The sequence below is a fragment of the Prosopis cineraria genome, unplaced genomic scaffold, assembly GCF_029017545.1.
Source record: "Prosopis cineraria cultivar Desert tree isolate PC_DT_omini unplaced genomic scaffold, ASM2901754v1 PC1, whole genome shotgun sequence".
Taxonomy (NCBI): Eukaryota; Viridiplantae; Streptophyta; class Magnoliopsida; order Fabales; family Fabaceae; genus Prosopis; species Prosopis cineraria.
The window spans coordinates 15,752,027-15,769,498 of record NW_026555332.1 but is presented as its reverse complement, the minus strand read 5'-3'; the positions used below and the strand labels follow the sequence as shown (position 1 = coordinate 15,769,498).

At 34.2% G+C, this 17,472-nt stretch overlaps 1 protein-coding gene across 5 annotated transcripts; it reads right to left on the bottom strand.

Moving 5' to 3' along the window:
• Positions 1–4,816: 4,816 nt before the first annotated feature.
• Positions 4,817–15,735, bottom strand: LOC129304587 (pentatricopeptide repeat-containing protein At3g57430, chloroplastic-like). Of its 5 annotated transcripts, none has more exons than XM_054944316.1 (4): positions 15,435–15,735; positions 13,864–14,957; positions 13,479–13,542; positions 4,817–7,188 (listed from the first exon to the last, which is right to left on the bottom strand). In XM_054944316.1, the coding sequence occupies exon 4, from the start codon at positions 7,087–7,089 to the stop codon at positions 4,918–4,920; it is 2,172 nt and encodes a 723-aa protein (XP_054800291.1). In that variant the 5' UTR covers positions 7,090–7,188; positions 13,479–13,542; positions 13,864–14,957; positions 15,435–15,735; the 3' UTR covers positions 4,817–4,917. The 5 variants fall into 5 exon arrangements, with proteins under 5 accessions (XP_054800291.1, XP_054800281.1, XP_054800287.1 ...); XM_054944306.1 differs by lacking the exon at positions 13,479–13,542 and adding an exon at positions 11,079–11,149 and having other exon boundaries at positions 4,817–10,874; XM_054944312.1 differs by lacking the exon at positions 13,479–13,542.
• Between the last annotated feature and the right edge of the window lie 1,737 nt (positions 15,736–17,472).

The following is a 17,472-nucleotide window of genomic DNA, read 5'->3' as shown; positions in this document are numbered from 1 at the left end:
GGCTCCTTACTCCACGACACATGGCACAAAGAAGACACACCGCAGTGCATGTACCGTAAGCCGCGGCACACGAGTCACTTTCTGCACAAAATTTGTTTGAGTTTTAAAACTTATTATTTGGGTCCCAATTGATTTTCAAGCTTCCACTTTATTTTCAAAACTCTGATTTGGAGTTGTTAAATCATGTTTGAGATTTGATTTGTTGGGATTAAGATTTCTTTGAAAGAATTTGGATAAATTTCTTTTATAAAACTTTACAATTTGGTAATCCTTTAAGGGTAAAACTCTAAATTACCATGATTTGGAGTAATTTGCGGTTTAACCTCTGGGAGGTTACAAAGGTCACCATTGATGCTCAACATTTAGCAGCAACTAAATAGTCAATACTAATATGTGGTTTATACAGCGACATTTGTCACTATTGATTCTCAACTCAACAATGTATATTTCTACGACAACTTTTAGTGAAAACTTTTTAACTATCACTATAGAAAGTCAATTTTTTTTGAAATGAAAATAACAATTAAGTTTCAAAACTTTAATTCAATGATACCAATTAGATCAAAAAAACCTGTTAAAAAATAAGTTAAAATATTAATTTATAGCATTACAAATATGATAGTTTCCATTGTAAATAGTGAACTATTAACAATTAAAGGCTTGTATGATTTTTGTTTTTAAAAACTATTTTGTTAAAAAAATCATTTAGATAAATGTTTTAAATTTAAACTTTTTTAAAAATTGTTCATTTTTTGTTTTAAAAATAAAAAAAAGTTGTTTTCATTTTATTTTTATTTTTAAAGAACATATTTAATTATTGAAAACTATCATCAACTACAAGTAATTAGAATCATAAACCACCATTATTAATTACTAACCAATATTATCAACCAATTTTTTAGTTCTAAAATTGTTTTCAAATTAACATAATTAAATAGATTTTTTTTATCAGATTCCTATATGTTTTGTTTTTAAATGCTATTTTATATTACAGTTTTAAGAATTGTTTTCAAGAACAAATCCAAAAAAAAAATTATTTGATAATATTAATTTAAAAAAAGTTTAGAATTAAAAAACAAAACTTGCTAAGAAAAATCAGTGTTGAATATATGTTATAAAAGCCAAAAGACAAGAAAGCTTGATTGATAGCATTTGTTTTAAAAACTATTAAATAAAATGGAAGAAGTTAAATATATTTTTTGAAATGTTTGATAACATGGCTCACGTTCAATGTAGAATAAAATGGAATAAGATAACTTAGCTTATCATAATATGGGCCTCATCCAATGTTAAATAAAATGGAAAAAGATAAAATCATTGACAAGATAAATGGAATAGGATAAAATGTTTTGAAAACTAATAAGAACAATCTTGTTTATCATGACAAGACGATCTATATCATAATAGGATGAATAGAATCAGAAAAATTTGTTCAATCTTGGCCCGCCAAAAACTATCTTACTTTATCATAACAAGTCAAATCACTTCAACAAATTTAATGGCTACCCACATTCTACTTGCAAGTATTTGCTAGTAGAGTTCGAAATATATATCAATTTAAATCATATGGGTTAGGAAAAATACAAGTTAGGTTAGATTCAATCAATTTCTAGATAATTGAAAAAATCTTCCCAACCTAACCCAATCCAACCCTTAAAAGCTAGTGAGTTAAATAATGAGCTAACCAACCAACTCATATATTTTATTTCAGTTTTTTTACAAATTTTTAAAAATGCACTGAATGAAAATAATAATGAGTTTTAATATAACATTCCTTCATATCATGATTTACTCTAAATACACTAAAATGTGAACCCATGATATTTATATAAAAAATATGAATTGAGCTGGCCAAATTGTATCCTTTTATTTATCAAAAATCATTAATCTACAATATTTCCCCATTTTTTATTTTTATATTTTTTAAAAAATAATATAAGTCAAAGGGGTTGACCCTAGCCCATCAAGATTAACCCATATGATTCATCTAGTCTGGCAGAAAAAAGTACTTTTTAATTTGGGTCAGTTTTTTTCAACTCAATCCAACTCATATAACTAGTTATTTGAGCCATCTTGTATAATCTAACTTGTATTCCTGACTCCAGCGAGAAGATCTCTACACATGTTTATTAAAAAAAAAAAAAAAAAGATCTCTATACATTGCCATTTCTATTGCACTTCGATCAAATATCACTTTTCTTTGACATTTTATCAACATCCATTATATCTCTTTTTTCCAATAAAACATCCATTATATCTATATAACCTGTCATACAATTCCAAAAAGAGCATAAAATCAACTGTTCTTCCTCTAGGAGAATATAAATCTCCGTTACCATTAGTCCCACGATCTCACCACAAAATATTTTTGTGAGTTAATTCCACAGAAAACTGTAAAGAACATATATAGACAGAAGCTGGCAAACAGACATATACTCAAATTAACAACATCTGAATCTGCACTAACTGAAATACAACAAAGACTCCGCAAGATTATAAATGCTAAGTCTCCATCACGATTGAAAGAAAATTTAGTGAATATAACTTCACACACCATCACTGGGTACCAGAACCAGATCACTGTCAACAGTATTAAGTATAATAGAAAATGACGCTAATAGACAATCTCAAAATATTGATATCTAGCAGAAAAAGTTCCACATATCTTACTGTCTACATTTGTATTTGCATGAAACAAATGTATCTTTGCTGATTAGAACAAATTTGGGTATTCTTACAAATAAACGGGGGATGTTCTCATACAAAATTTAAAGCAAAAGGTTTACCGATTCTTGTTAGAAGCAAACCTGTGATTAAAAGTAGGAAAAATTAATTATTTAGTCCCTGCAATTTTAATTCAATTGTAACTCATACCCTAAATTGACTCATAAATCAATTCTTATAATTTTGACTTAGTTATAACTCTATTCCTAAACTTTGATTCTTGCAACTCAATTTATATTGTTTTAACCATTTAAAATATTGGTATCTATATTTTTAAAAATAAATTAATAAACATTAAAACTAATTTAAAATTTTAATCTTTATAATCCTTATAAAGATCAAAAGGGTTTAGTAGCTTAAAATATAAGTCCTAAATTTTAACATAATTTTAATATTTACAATTTTATTTTTTTTAAAATGGTTAAACCATAAGGGCTGAATTGTAAGGGTTAAAATTCAAGAACTGAATTACAACTAAGTCAAAACTATAAGGATCGAGTTACAATAAATTAAAATTCAAAAATTAAGTTACAACTAAGTTAAAACTATGAGAATCAAATGATTAATTTTATGAATAAAACAATTTTTAGTCCTCTTACATTTGGAGATTTTATTAATTTAGTCCCTTAACTTTAATTTCCATAATTTCAGTTCTTAATGTTTGTTTCAATTATCAAGTTAATCTTTTAAGTTTTGTAAGACAAAATAACCCTTAAAAAAGCTAACGTGGAAATTAAATTGCTGACGTAGAATATGCATGTACATTAAATAAAGCACACGCAAGTTCAATCTGACAACTCCTAATTACTGATAAATTATTTATTTTATTATTTTATAACTCATAATTTAACATTATAATTTTTTATTAGGGCATATTTAGAAGCTTCAGTGGGAGACGCATGATTGGGATAGTCAAAGAGGGAGGGCTGTGTTGCTAGTTGCCGCCGTGCACAAGACAGGAAGTGGGGTGGGGAGGGAACGAAAAAGTTAGAACAAAACTTTTGTTTCCAGTTTTGTTAACCTTAGCAATAATACACATGGATTAAATAAAGCACATAAGTTAAATCCCTGTTTTGCTAACCTCATATGTGGAAACCTAACCATCAAAAGGATGTACAAAATTCTACAAGGACACTGAAGATAAAGACATGTTCTTCCAAAAGATCTACGACTTGCCTGAAAAGCAGTAACACACAGTGGGATGGGGTACAGCTGGTAGAGTTGCACGGATAGAGAGACAAACCTGTGAGAGAAAAGCTTGAACTATGTGCCAGATCAAGACTTAAATACCTGTACTTCTCCACTCAGCAGACGAAATACAAGCAAATGATCAGTGACCACTAATGTAACGCTGAGATTGTTTCAGAAGTTCACCAATAAAAAACAAAGCAGAATCTTTACTGTCCCCACTTGTGTCATCTTGAGCAACAGCTGCCCCAGAAACCATTATTGCTGTTGGGTTTTGAATTAGCTTTAATTAAATGAAGAAAATAAAATATCATAGAGGATTAAAGATTCAGCAATGAATAACTTTTTTGCCACCAGAATATACATAACAACTTCAGATGTGGCAACTTTATCCATGCTTGGTAAGGGTCAAAACTGAGGAAAATTAAGTGAACTGAATACAGTTTTGCATTTATCACTTTCAAATAATTTTCCAGCAAGAAGATCTATTCTTTTTTGTTCGCAATCTGTGGAGTAAAGACAAGTCAGACACTTAAATTAGACACCACAGAAAACTTCATATCAAACATACATAAAGTCATAAACACAATTTTGTTGTTCATTCTTGATCATGTTTGTGTCCATTTTGAGTAATGTATTTGTTTAAGTATGTTCCGAGTTAAATATTTAGAATAATTGAAAAAAACATTTTAAGCTGAGCACAGTAGAATTCATATTTATAGAGAATCAATCAGAAGGCAAATCTCATGCCATACGGAATGTTTTATACAAAAAGGTGTGAACAAAAAATTCTCTAACCAGTTCTTTAAAGCCAATCATTTCCAGGACTTCATTTGCTTCAACCAAAACCAAAAGGGAAAAAATAAATAAAATAAAACAGGGGCGAGGGGCAGAGAGAGTCATATAAATTTCAAAGTCATATAAATTTCAATAGATATTGATTCAAATTACTATTACAGAACTTTAAGAACCACATATCATGTCACGCAACAGTAAGGCCAACACTTATTGCCCCATGCTAGAACATAAAGAGCCGAAGGGTATAATAGAATTTACAGTTGCTGTTACTTGCTCTACAGTGTTGTATATAACATCAGAGCAAGGATGGCTTCTATCCTCTACAGAGAATAAATGAATATTCTTGCTCTGTTCAATCCAACTGCATCCTGGTTCTTTTCTCAATTTCAAACTCTGCAATCTCCTCCTTACGTTCAGCTTCTGTCCCCACCTGCCTTGAACAGCATATAGGTTGGACAGAACAACAAAAGCAGATTTTGATGTTGGATCCAAACTAAACAAATTCTCAGCAGCTCTTTCAGCAATTTCCATGTCCTTCCAGAACCAACAAGCATTAAGTAAAGTTTCCCAGATCATCACATCTGTATCAATGGGCAATCTTTTGATAAATTCCTCAGCTTCTCTTAGATGGCCAGAACGACCAAGAAGATTCACCACACATGTGTAGTGTTCTATAGTCGGGTTTATTCTGTGGCAATTTTTCATTGACCAGAAAATTGACAACCCTTCATCAACTAGACCAGCATGGCCACATGCAGAGAGAATGCTAACAAAAGTAGCTGCATTTGGGACAACTCCTTGGGCCAACATGGATTCCAAGAGTGAAATTGCCTCACAGCCAAGTCCATGATATGCATAGCCATTTATAAGGGCAGTCCATGCAGCAACATTAGGTAAAGAAATGCTGATGAATGACCTTTGAGCCTCAATGAGATGACCACATTTGGAATACATGTCTATAAGTGAAGTCCCAACATAAACATTGGATTGAAATGGCGTTTTAATTAAGTTGGCATGAAGTAATTGTCCTAGTTGAAGAAATCCAAGACAAGCACAAGCATGTAATAGTACAGAAAATGTTGATCTCGTATAGTCAATTGCTGATCTGCGCATAGCTACATAAAGTTTCAGAGCCTCCTCATGCTGATTGTTTACAATGTACCCTGACATCATTGAATTCCATGTCACAGAGTCTCTCTCCCCTTTAGTTTCATTAAAGATCTTCACTGCTTTATCAAGTTCACCATAACGGGAATATACAGAAATCATAGTATTTGAAGAAGTTATAGTCTTGTGACTCATTTGCTCAAATAATCTCTTCGATTTCTCAACTTGTCCACTCATAGCATAACTTTTAATCATCATGTTGTATGAAACTGGATTTTTCTCTTTCAATCCAGAAAAGACTATCTCAGCCTCATCAATTCGTCCAGTTGAGACAAGGCTATTTATCAGTGAGTTCGAAACATTCAAACAAGGCTCTTTTATTTTGTCATAAACTCTCATGGCATCATCTATGGCTTCACAATTGCAATAAAGTTGTATAAGTGCACCATCAACTGAGTTATCAAAATCAAACCCACACTTAACACAGAGCCCATGAGTAGCCCTCCCTTGGTGTAGAACTCTCAGTTCAGCACAAGTCCTTATAACACAATCCAAGGTGAACTGATTTGGCAATACCCCAAAATTCCTCATCCACCCAAACAATTCCAAAGCCCTTTCACTCCCATTTTCACTCTTAGCATATCCTGAGATCAATATGGTCCAGGCCACAACATCCTGGGTTGGCATTTTCTGAAATACTTCCAATGCATCACTCATCATGTTACACTGGACATATCCCAAAAGCATCAAACTCCACAAGAGCTCATTCCCATCATGCATCTCATCAAAAACAGACTTAGCTTCCTCAATTTTACAGCAACGTGAGTAAAAATTCAGCAAAGAACTTCCCACAAGATCAATGTTAACAAAACCGGATTTTAAAAGCAAGGAGTGAACTTGCTTACCATGACAGAGAGACCCAGAATGTGCACATGCACTCAGTAATGTGGAAAAGGAGCTTCCATTGAGTTTGACATTACAGTGATGCATGAGTGAAGCAAGAGCTAAAGCTTCATCGTATCTTCCCCATTTGGAATAGCTAGAAATCAGGGTATTCCATGAGACAACTGTTCGATATGGCATTTCATCAAACAATTGGCGTGCTGCTTCTAGATCACCAGATTTGGCATGCTTGGTTACTAACATATTGGTGAAGACTACTTCACTTGTGAGATGAGATTTTGAGTGTCGAGGAAGGGTTGTAAGTAGTCTGAACAGTTCTTTCTGCCAATTGTACTTCGAAGTACCCAAAAGGCAAAATTTTGAAGACATTATAATGTCCAAAAGAGCTCTCCAAGAAACTTTTTTTTTTTAACCCTATTCACTGATTTTGCAACAGCTTCATTTATCATTTTGGTGAGCATTAAAAAACTACAAAAAAAAAAAAAAAATACAAACAGATCAATATGTTGCAGCATCCTCATAATGTTAGATTGAAACAACAAGAGAATTAGGCTTTCCCATTATTCATTTTATCAAATTAACACGGTTTTGCAAAGTTAATGACATCCCCTATGCTCTCATTGGTGAACTTTCCAATACTGAAGGAGGGAGGGCAGAATGTAATGGAAGAAGACAATCGCCTACAGAGAAGCATAGAGAAGAGTAAGAATGAAGCACGAGGAGGTGGAGGACATAGTTACCTAGATCATTTGAAGAGTATGACAGGGGGAAGGGAGAAGCAAGCTGAGGTGAGTGGATTTGAGAAACCTAAGTTGGGTATTTCGATTATTGAACATGACAAAGATGGGGTGAAGATTCATGGATTTGTGATTTTGGAGGAAGGAAAGTGAAGGCTAGGTGAACAGTTTAACCAGAGCTTGAACGTGAAGCTTTTGGGATTAAGAACTAGTATGAAGAAGCTGGAACCAAAATTCCAGAGCATGTGGGTGAGGTCAGGAGTTATTTTAGTGGTAGATCTTCACAATGATTTCTATGTTGTGAAACTGTCGAGCTAAGAAGAATATCAACAGGCTTTAACGTGAAGGATCTTGGCTGATCTCTAATTGTTACCTCATCGTGAGAGAATGGAGTCAAAATTTTAATTCGATGAAGGAAGCTATAGAGAATGCTCTGGTCTGGGTGAGGTAAATAGATTTAACCCTGGAAAATTATGAGGAAGAATTGATGGTGGCTATTGGGGATAGGATTGGTCATACGTTCAAGGTAGACATATCTACATCTTAGGAAACTACAGGGAAATTTGCACAGATTGGGATGCAAGTAGACTTGACGAAACCTCTGCTGCCTAAGTTCATACTGGATGAGAGGGAGTATATACTTGAATACAAGGGGTTACACCAACTTTGTCATTGGTGTGGACAACATGGGCACGTGGAGAGATTGTAAGGAGAAATATGAGGTCAAGGTGGGAGAAGATAGGACTATAACTATAAAGGAGAGGGAGAATAGTTAACAATTCTATGGCCCCTAGAAATTGGTGCAAAAACCAAGGAGGTAAGTAAGGTTTTTTCAGGAGGAATGATTTTAAGGGGATGAGGGGCCCTACAAATAAGGGTGAAAAAAGGCCATGCCAAACATTGATTAAATAGACCTAAGCCTGCCAGGTTATGCTCAAGCTTGAGCCTAGGCCTGTAGCCTATATGGGGCTTGTTTTAAGCTTAGGCATGAGGCCTTTGATGCCTATCAAAGGCTTGGTCTAGCCTAAAGGGCTAATTTTTTAGGTAGAACTTTAAATAGGCTCAAATGCTTAGGCTTTCAAAGGCTTTAAGCCTATCAAAGCCTACTTAAAACCTAAATATTAAATATTAACATGATTTTTGCAAACATTAAACGTGAAAATTCAGTATAATATATTATTGATACAACAACAATCCATCTCAAGTAAACAAATATAATAAGTTAGCAAACGAAAATAGAACAATGAAAAATACATCTACAACAATCCAACAATACACAAGAGTGGCAATAATCAAGTCTTCAATATGGTGTCTTTTGCTCTAATGCCTCTTACACAATCAAAGAATGAATTCACAACAAACACAACCTTCTAATGACCTATTTTTAAACAATGCAAATAGTATACTACAATAGTAAACACCCAAAAGTGATGTTTAGATTATTCAAACATAGTGATATTAGAATAGTAAATAATATAAAGTTAACTTTTGTCTTCAGACTTGATCCCAACTATTATGTGTTACTAGTTTTTAGTTAAAAATTTCGAAAGAGAAATGATAAATGACATCTAGGAAAAGATCAAGGAAGAATCACATCTAAGGATTCCTTAAAAAAATTATTTACAGACAAGGATCAATACAGAACAGATTGTTGTCAAAATGAGAACATGACTTTTTTTCCCCCCGAATGTGGCTTATTGCTGGTCATTGTCTGTGAATAATTTCCTTAAGGGGTCCTTGGATATGATTCTCCCAAAGATCATCTTCTACCATTTAATTATTTCATCTTTAAACATGTATATTTTTACTATAAAAATTATTTTCATACTTGGAAACTTACAATTAACAAACGGATATAGGGGGATATTGTGGTCGAAGACGAGCCAAAGGAAGGAACTGAATGAATATTATTCAATAATATGGACAGGATATATACACGTATAATGATCTTCTATAAAAGGAAATAAAATCAAATATTACTCCTAATGACCCAATTCTATCAAATCTCTATTTTTACAGGGTGAATCCCTCTAATTTCTCTTTAATCATTCTCACACTTCCCCCCAAGTTGGATCATAGATGCTAATCATGTCCAACTTGTTTATACAATTATCAAAAGCGAGTTTGTGTAATTCCTTTGTCAACACATCTGCTGCTTGGAGATTTGTCGGTAGGAAAGCTAGACATATAATTCCATCTTCCACCTTCTCTCTAATAAAGTGTCTGTCTATTTCCACATGCTTGGACCTCTCATGTTAGATAGGATTCAATGCCATACTTATGGCAGCCTTATTATCACAATATAGTTTGAGATGTAGATCAAGTTGGACATGGATCCCTTCCATAACCCTTTTCAGCCACAATTCTTCCATTATGCCTTGAGCAAGGGCTCTCAACTCAAATTCAGCACTGCTTTTGAATACAACTCTCTGCTTTTGACGCTTCAAAGAAACCAAATTTCCCTATACAAAATGAGCAATATCCAAAAGTAGATCTCCAATCTTGGTGATGTCCACCCCAATCTACATCTATATACACCTCTATATTCCTTTGTTCATGTTTTTGAAACAGTAAACCTCGTCTAGGATTTCCCTTTAGGTACCTTAGGATTCTGTATGCAACATTCCATATGTTTTCCCTTCAGTTCACACATATACTGACTAGCAACACTCACAGCAAATGCTATGTCAGGTCATGTGTAAGATAGATAAATAAGTTTCCCAACAAGCCTTTGGTATCTCTCTTTATCCATTAGCCTCTCTTTCTCTTTATCCTCTTCTTCCTCAACATAGTTACCTTTTTCATCTGAATTGCCCTCTCTTCTTTCTTGGATTTTTACCTCCTCTTTGGAACAACAATAGGGGTTTCAATGGATTTATACCCCAGCATACATGTCTCCTTTAAGAGATCAAGTACATACTTCCTTTGAGACACAAAAATACCTTGCTTTGATCTTGCAACCTCCATTCTCAAGAAGTATTTCAGACAACCCAAGTCCTTGACCTTGAATTCTTTTCCCAAAACAGCCTTTTATTCTTGCCACTTCCTCACTATGATCACCAGTGATGATTATATCATCAACGTATACAATAAGGACACACCTCTTACTCCCTTCTACTTTAATGAACATAGTATGATCCGACAGTCCTTGATTGTAGCCTTGTAGCTTTAGAACTTTTGAGAATCTATTGAGCCATGCTCTTGGAGACTGTTTCAACCCATATAATGATTTCTTCAATTTACATACCTGATTCTCCCTTCCTTTATCAAAACCAGGAGGTAGAGTTATATAAACTTCTTTTTTCAATTCTTCATTTAGAAAGGCATTTTTGACGTCTGGTTGGTGTAACAGCCACGAGATGGACCCCAAACATCACTATGGATAAGAGAGAAAGGTTTAGAAGGCTTATATTTAGACTGCAGAAAAGAAGAGCGATGATGTTTAGCCAATTCACAAATATCACAATGAAAATTAGAAATTTTATTAGATGAAAATTGAGGAAACAAATGACTCAAATATTGAACATTAGGATGACCCATTCTTTTATGCCATAACAAAAGATTAGCTTATTCAGAAGTAAACACAAGGTTGCAATAGATTCAAGACCATAGATTACTCACGGTTGATTCATCAGGTAGTAGAGCCCATCACACTCCTCAACACTGCCAATCATTCTCCCCGATGAGAGATCCTGGATAATACAGTGAGTAGAGAAGAAATGAGCACTACATTTGGCTTGTTTAGTCAACTTGCTGATAGATAGTAAATTGCAAGCAAGATAGGGAACATGAAGAACAAAGTCAAGGTGCAGAAATTTAGAAATAGTGATACTACCCTTTCCTGCAATGGAAGAGGATGTACCATTTGCCATGTCAATTTTTTCATGGCCACCACAAGGAAAGTATGAGGTAAACAAGGTAGAGTCTGCATTCATGTGATCTGAGGCTCCAGAGTCAACAATCCACTTTGATTTAGTGGAACATACATTGAATGCAAAATGAGAATTACCTTGCTTAGCAACGGAAGCATTATGAGATGGAGGTGATTGGTTGGATTATAAGCTATGGAGCATCTCTAGAAGCTTATTTAACTGATCCTTGTCAATGGTGGGTAAGGTACCCGATTTGTCTGGAACAGGGCCAGATTTGTCTGAAGTAGAATCAAAAGTAGTTTGATAGCCACGAGATTTACCTTTATATGGTTTCCAATCAGGTGGTCTTCCATGGAGGTCCCAACATTTATCTTTTCAGTGGCCTGTCTTTTTGCAATGCTCACATACAACCTTTCCTTTTGATTCTTTTCACTGTTTTGAAAACTGGACCGGACCGGCTGGTCGGACCGGTCGGACCGTCGACCGGTCTGGTTCAAAGGAAAAAACCGTTTTAAGAGTTAAGCCGGTTTGAGCCGTTTCGAACTGGCGGTCGGACCGGGAACCAGATCCAGTTTTCAAAAACCGGACAGTTCAAAAAAAACTTTTTTTTTATTTTTTATCAAATTAGAAAAAATGACTAATTTTTTTAATCATTTGATATTATATTGTATCATATAACTTGTTAAGTCGTGATAAACTTAAAATATTCAATTTTTTTAAGTTAAATAGCAATTTCATATGTATTTCTTATATTTAAATTATTATATACATATATAATTTTTTTTAATTTAATTATTACGTCACCTGGTCCAACCGGTTGACCCATGCGAACCGTGAACCGCTGACTTTTCCGATTCAATGTCCGATCCGGTTCTGAAAACATTGATTCTTTTTGGCCTTGATTAGATTGTCGGCTCACTAAGGCAAATGACTCAAATGAAGGAACGGTTAAGGAAAGTCTAGGCAACATCACCTTGCGACAAGAAGCCTCACGGCGAACCTCAGCGAATGCATCACGAGTAGATGGTAGAGGGAAGCGAGCGAGGATGCGACTACGAACATCATCTAATGATTGATGAAGACCAGCCAGGAATTGGAATACTCACTCGTCTTCAATAAGCCTCTTATAACATGCTGCATCACTAGGACAAGACCACTCGGTTTCTATGTTGAGATTAATCTCTTGCCACACTAAAACTAACTCCAACTAGAATTCAGTGAGGTCACGCTCACCTTGTTTGATCTGCCAACTTTGAGTTTTGAGATCATAGATTCGAGCAGCATCTTCCCCATCCGAGTAAGACTCCTTGACTGCATCCCAAATATCCCGTGCTATCGGGAGAAACATAAAGGATCATCTGATTTGAGGAGTCATAGAGTTAACTAACCAAGAAGCAACCAGAGAATTTTCGGTCTCCCACTACACCAAGGCAGCCGAGTCTAATGCGTCTAGTGGTTTGGATGTACCAGAGATGAGACCTAGCTTCCCACGGCCTCCAACAACCAATCGAACACTTTGGGCCCACTCATGATAATTGGTCCCATTGAATTTTTCGAACACCAGGACGAGAGACGCCCCCTCGACAGAACTCAACCCGAAAGGAGTTCCGCCATTTAGGGTGATTTTCGAGTCAGCCTCAGCGCCAGAACCCATGAACACAAAGGGTTGAGTGCGCAAGTCTAACTCTTGGCTGGCTCTGTCGTCTCCATCTAAGTGATTGCATTCAGCGTCCACAGGCTCTGATACCATATGATTGAAGACGAGCTAGAGGAAGGAATTGAATGAATATTATTCGATAATATAGACAGGATATATAGACGTATAATGATCTTCTATAAAAGGAAATAAAATAAAATATTACTCCTAATGACCCAATCCTATCAAATCTCTATTTTTACAAGGTGAATCCCTCTATTTTCTCTTTAATTATTCTCACAGATATCTACATAATACCGTAAGGCAAACAAGACACAAATGGAATATGTATAGATATGACAAGCACCAACTTAATTTTATGATAAAGAAAGACCAAAAGATAATTCAAAAAATAATAATAAACCAGAAAATAGTAAGAAAAAGCTTGAGATATTTGCTCAATGACCATGAAAGAAAGGTTTTTTGTCTATGGATAGAGTTAGCTTCATATACCTCATTATGTCTCATTCTTTAGATTGCAAAAGCACAAATGCACCAACGGAAATATCTCCCTTTCCTAAGTGATGAATCAATTATCAAGTCAGAGATGAAGTTGAAAAATTCAGAGAGGGTGTTCTGTTACTCATCAAAATGAAAGTCATCAACTTTGGTAAAATCTTCATCCTTGGCTGATTTGAACCAGCTTCATAGTTCTCCATAACCCCAATAGTTATGATATAGGAAGAAAGGGGAATAAGACGATCAAAATGCAAGGATGAGAAGGACACAAGTCGTGAACACTAGGATTATAAATGAGGGTTTGATAGATCAAGACCACTTGGGACAGAAACCATCAGCAAAGAATAGAAATTATAAGGCAAGAAGCAAGATGCTTTACCTCACATGATGCGCATAAGGGCGACTGTGAAGACAAGCACGAATTTGGGCAACACCGTCATAAAATCTTGAAGTAAAAAGCCAATCACAGTGCAGAACGAAGGAGATGGAGGTGAGCACAAAGACAGCCATGCAAGGAAGAGGGTAAGCAAGACTGAACAGAGTTTTGAATGTGAGGAAGGGCATGAATCAAAACCATGACAAGTGTGATTAACATATTTTTTCACAAAATCATAATTTTTACTTCTAAATTCTAATTCTAAGCACCTAATTGAAATTACATTTCTGCAAAATGACCAAAGAGCCCAAATGTTTAAACAGATCAAAGAATAAGCTCCCGATCAAATACAAGCGAAGCCAGCTTTGCAAAGCAGACCAAGCTCTCCTGCCCTCTCTTTGCAAACTGGGCACCATACAACTTCACTCTACCTAGAAACTGATTATTACCATCAACCCCATACTTCTCGTCATTGAAGACCTTGATCTCTAGCTCTTTGAACTCCATACTGTCTGATTTAGATACTATGAATTTGATAGCTTCGCGCCAAACAGGGGTTCATCTCTTTGAATTTGGTGCTGGTTCTTTTCCTCTGTACTTTTGTTTGAAAGATTTTATTGTAGCCACTCCTCTCTTCTTGTTGTGAAAACAATTCTGTGGAAGACTATTACTGATCCCCTTCCATACCTCTTTGGTCCCATTTGGACATCCCTCTCTACCTCCTTACTCCGCGCATCCTTGCAGTTCCAAACTAATATTTTTTATTCATAAAACAAAATACGATTAACCAACCCAGGCACTTAATCCAACCTCATCAACTGCTCTCCTAAAACCCTTTGTGCAATCCCCCTCTGTCAATTTGCTTAACAGAGTTCATAAAACCCTCACCATGCCAAAACATCAAATTTTGGATCACAAGAAGCAACTAAATCAGCTTAAAGATATTCACCCAACTCTAGAAATTTTTCTTGAAGTTCAGTGCTGGTAATTGTATAGAACCTTTGCATTGTAGCTTCATTGTCTATGACTGTCAAGACTTCATCATTAGGAAATGACATTTGATCCTCACCACTGTCATCCCCTAGTTCTGTTTGTGCCTGAGATTGAGATGGTTCACCATCAACATTGATTGAATAATGATCATATAAAGTATACAAGACATCCATAATTTTCTTTATTACCAACTCACACTTTATAGGATAAGAAAACATGGCTCCAAAAGAAATATTGACATATTTGAATTTGGTTTCGGTGTTGACGAATCCTTAATCATCTTCTATCTACTTCTGGAACTATGCCATGTTTAACCACCACCAAAGAATTATATTTTTATTAAAAACAAAACGGAATTATCATGAATTACAATCCACTGATGTCATTCTTACAGCCCCTACAATAAGTTTTCAGCCATTTTATGCCATAGCATTCTAATGAGATTGCCCTATTTTAAATAGAAGTTTTTGTGAAATTTTCATTTTTCAATATTGACAACTATTTTCTACAACAATCTTATCTCTATCACAATCCATTTCTGCACATCTTTCCTAATATTAGAGAGACAGAACAAGACGTACCGTGAGGATCTGAATCGCGAGCACCTGAAGCAACTTGCGGCGGCAAGTCCGTCGAGAGCACAGAGCAGTTCGCCGTCTAGATCGAGCTGGCCGACAAGTGAGCACCGTGAGGGAGGAGAGGTCGATTATCTGAGGAGACGACGGGCGAGACCACCATGAGTCCCTTGTCGAGATTGAGATCTGAGAGGGAGGAGAGGCCGAGTTGCTGAGATGAAGAAGAACGATGGCCGGCCGAGACTGAGTCTGACAGCGAGAAGGGGAATGCATGACAGTCTGCAGAGACTTGTGAAGCTCAGGTTTCTTTCGGCCAAAAACAAAAAAAACAAAAAAAACAAAAAACAAAAACTGAAGCTTAGAGCCTGTTTGTTTTCTATTCTTAAAAATAATTTTTTAATTTTAATATTTTCAAAACAATAACTTGTTTGGTTAATGAGTTTTTCATTTTTTTTTTTTGAAAACAGTGTTTAATTTTTTGTTTTCAAATACAAGAAAATCAAAACAACTTTTAACTGTCTCTATTCCTATTTTTTTTGTTTTTACTGAGTAAAAGCGGGAAATATTGTTTCTGTTCCCACATTGCTAAGAGGACGATTTTGGTGATCACTGATTCAAACATTTTTGCCTTCCTCAACCTCATGCTGCTTTGCTATTTGATTTCTTTCAATTCAATTTCTCTGTAATTAGGCTTATGTTAAGGCTTTCTTCTATTTGTACAAAATGATTGGTTTATGATTTTTACTTGATTCTACCCTATTTTACTTAACTATATCTCTATCTCATTTATTGTAATAACTGTAGATTCTTTTAGTATTTATTAGAATATCTCATTTTATTATAATATAAATTTCTCATTTTTCATTTTCTGAAAAATGTTTCCACTTTTGTTAATGTTTTATTACACACACACATAGATATATATATATAAAAAAAAGCAAACTTACGTACTTAACTTTATACTTAACATATTTTTATCTAATAAATTAAATAAATAAATTTTCATATGCTAATAATATTAAATAATTACATGTCTATCTTGGTTTAATTAGAAAATTAAACAAATAATTTTGCGTCTATAAGTTTTTATGTTCTTATAAATATTGCTCATTTTGTGTAAGGAAATTCCAAAAAAATAAATTATATTTTATTGGCAGCAACATATAGACTCATTCTACCAAGCAAAATAACATCCAAAACAATTTTTATCAAACAAGTTTTATTATATTTTAGTTTTTAGAACTTATTTTTAATATTAATTTTGCCAAGCAATTTTCTTTGTTTTTTTAATTCTAACACTGTTTTTGAATTACTGTTACCAAACAAGTTTATTTTTTATTTGTTCTCAAAAACAGTTTTTAAAATTATTTTATGAAATAACTTTTGAAAACAAAAAATGAAAACAATAACCAAACAAGCCCTTAGTCTCTTCCCTTACACACGGTGCGTTTTGATATGGAGAGGGGAAAAAATGAAAATCAGACCTAGAAGATCAGGTGGGGCCCATTTTCTCAAGACTTATCAAAGCTGAACTTTAAAGCTCAATTTTCTAACAACTATCAAAATTTTCAAACTCAAACTCTTATAAAAAAGGCTTAAATTGGGCCCTTCAAACCTGATTCTTGTTATCAACTCTAGTTAAGACAATTATTTGTATCCAAAATTAGCTCTCTCAACTTGCCTCCAAATTGAAAGATCTTGATGTTGATAATTTTTATGAGTCTACAACTATTGTTGTTGGTAATTTCATTAATATTCTTAATTTATATTATTTTACACTTTTTACATGTTAATGAATATCATTTTTCTTAATTTGTTTTGTAGATGAAGAGTCAATAGCTTAATGTTTAACTATTTTAAGTGAATCCAAAGATGGCGATAATCCAATGCTGGATTAACATATATGATTTTCTATTTTAAGAGCTTATCTTGCTTGCTTATTGGCTTGTTGCTTGTTGGTTGCAATTGCAATTGCAAATATCATTTCTCTTAATTTTTTTTTCATAAAGTAACAGTTAGGAGCTCAATATTTAATCATCTCAAG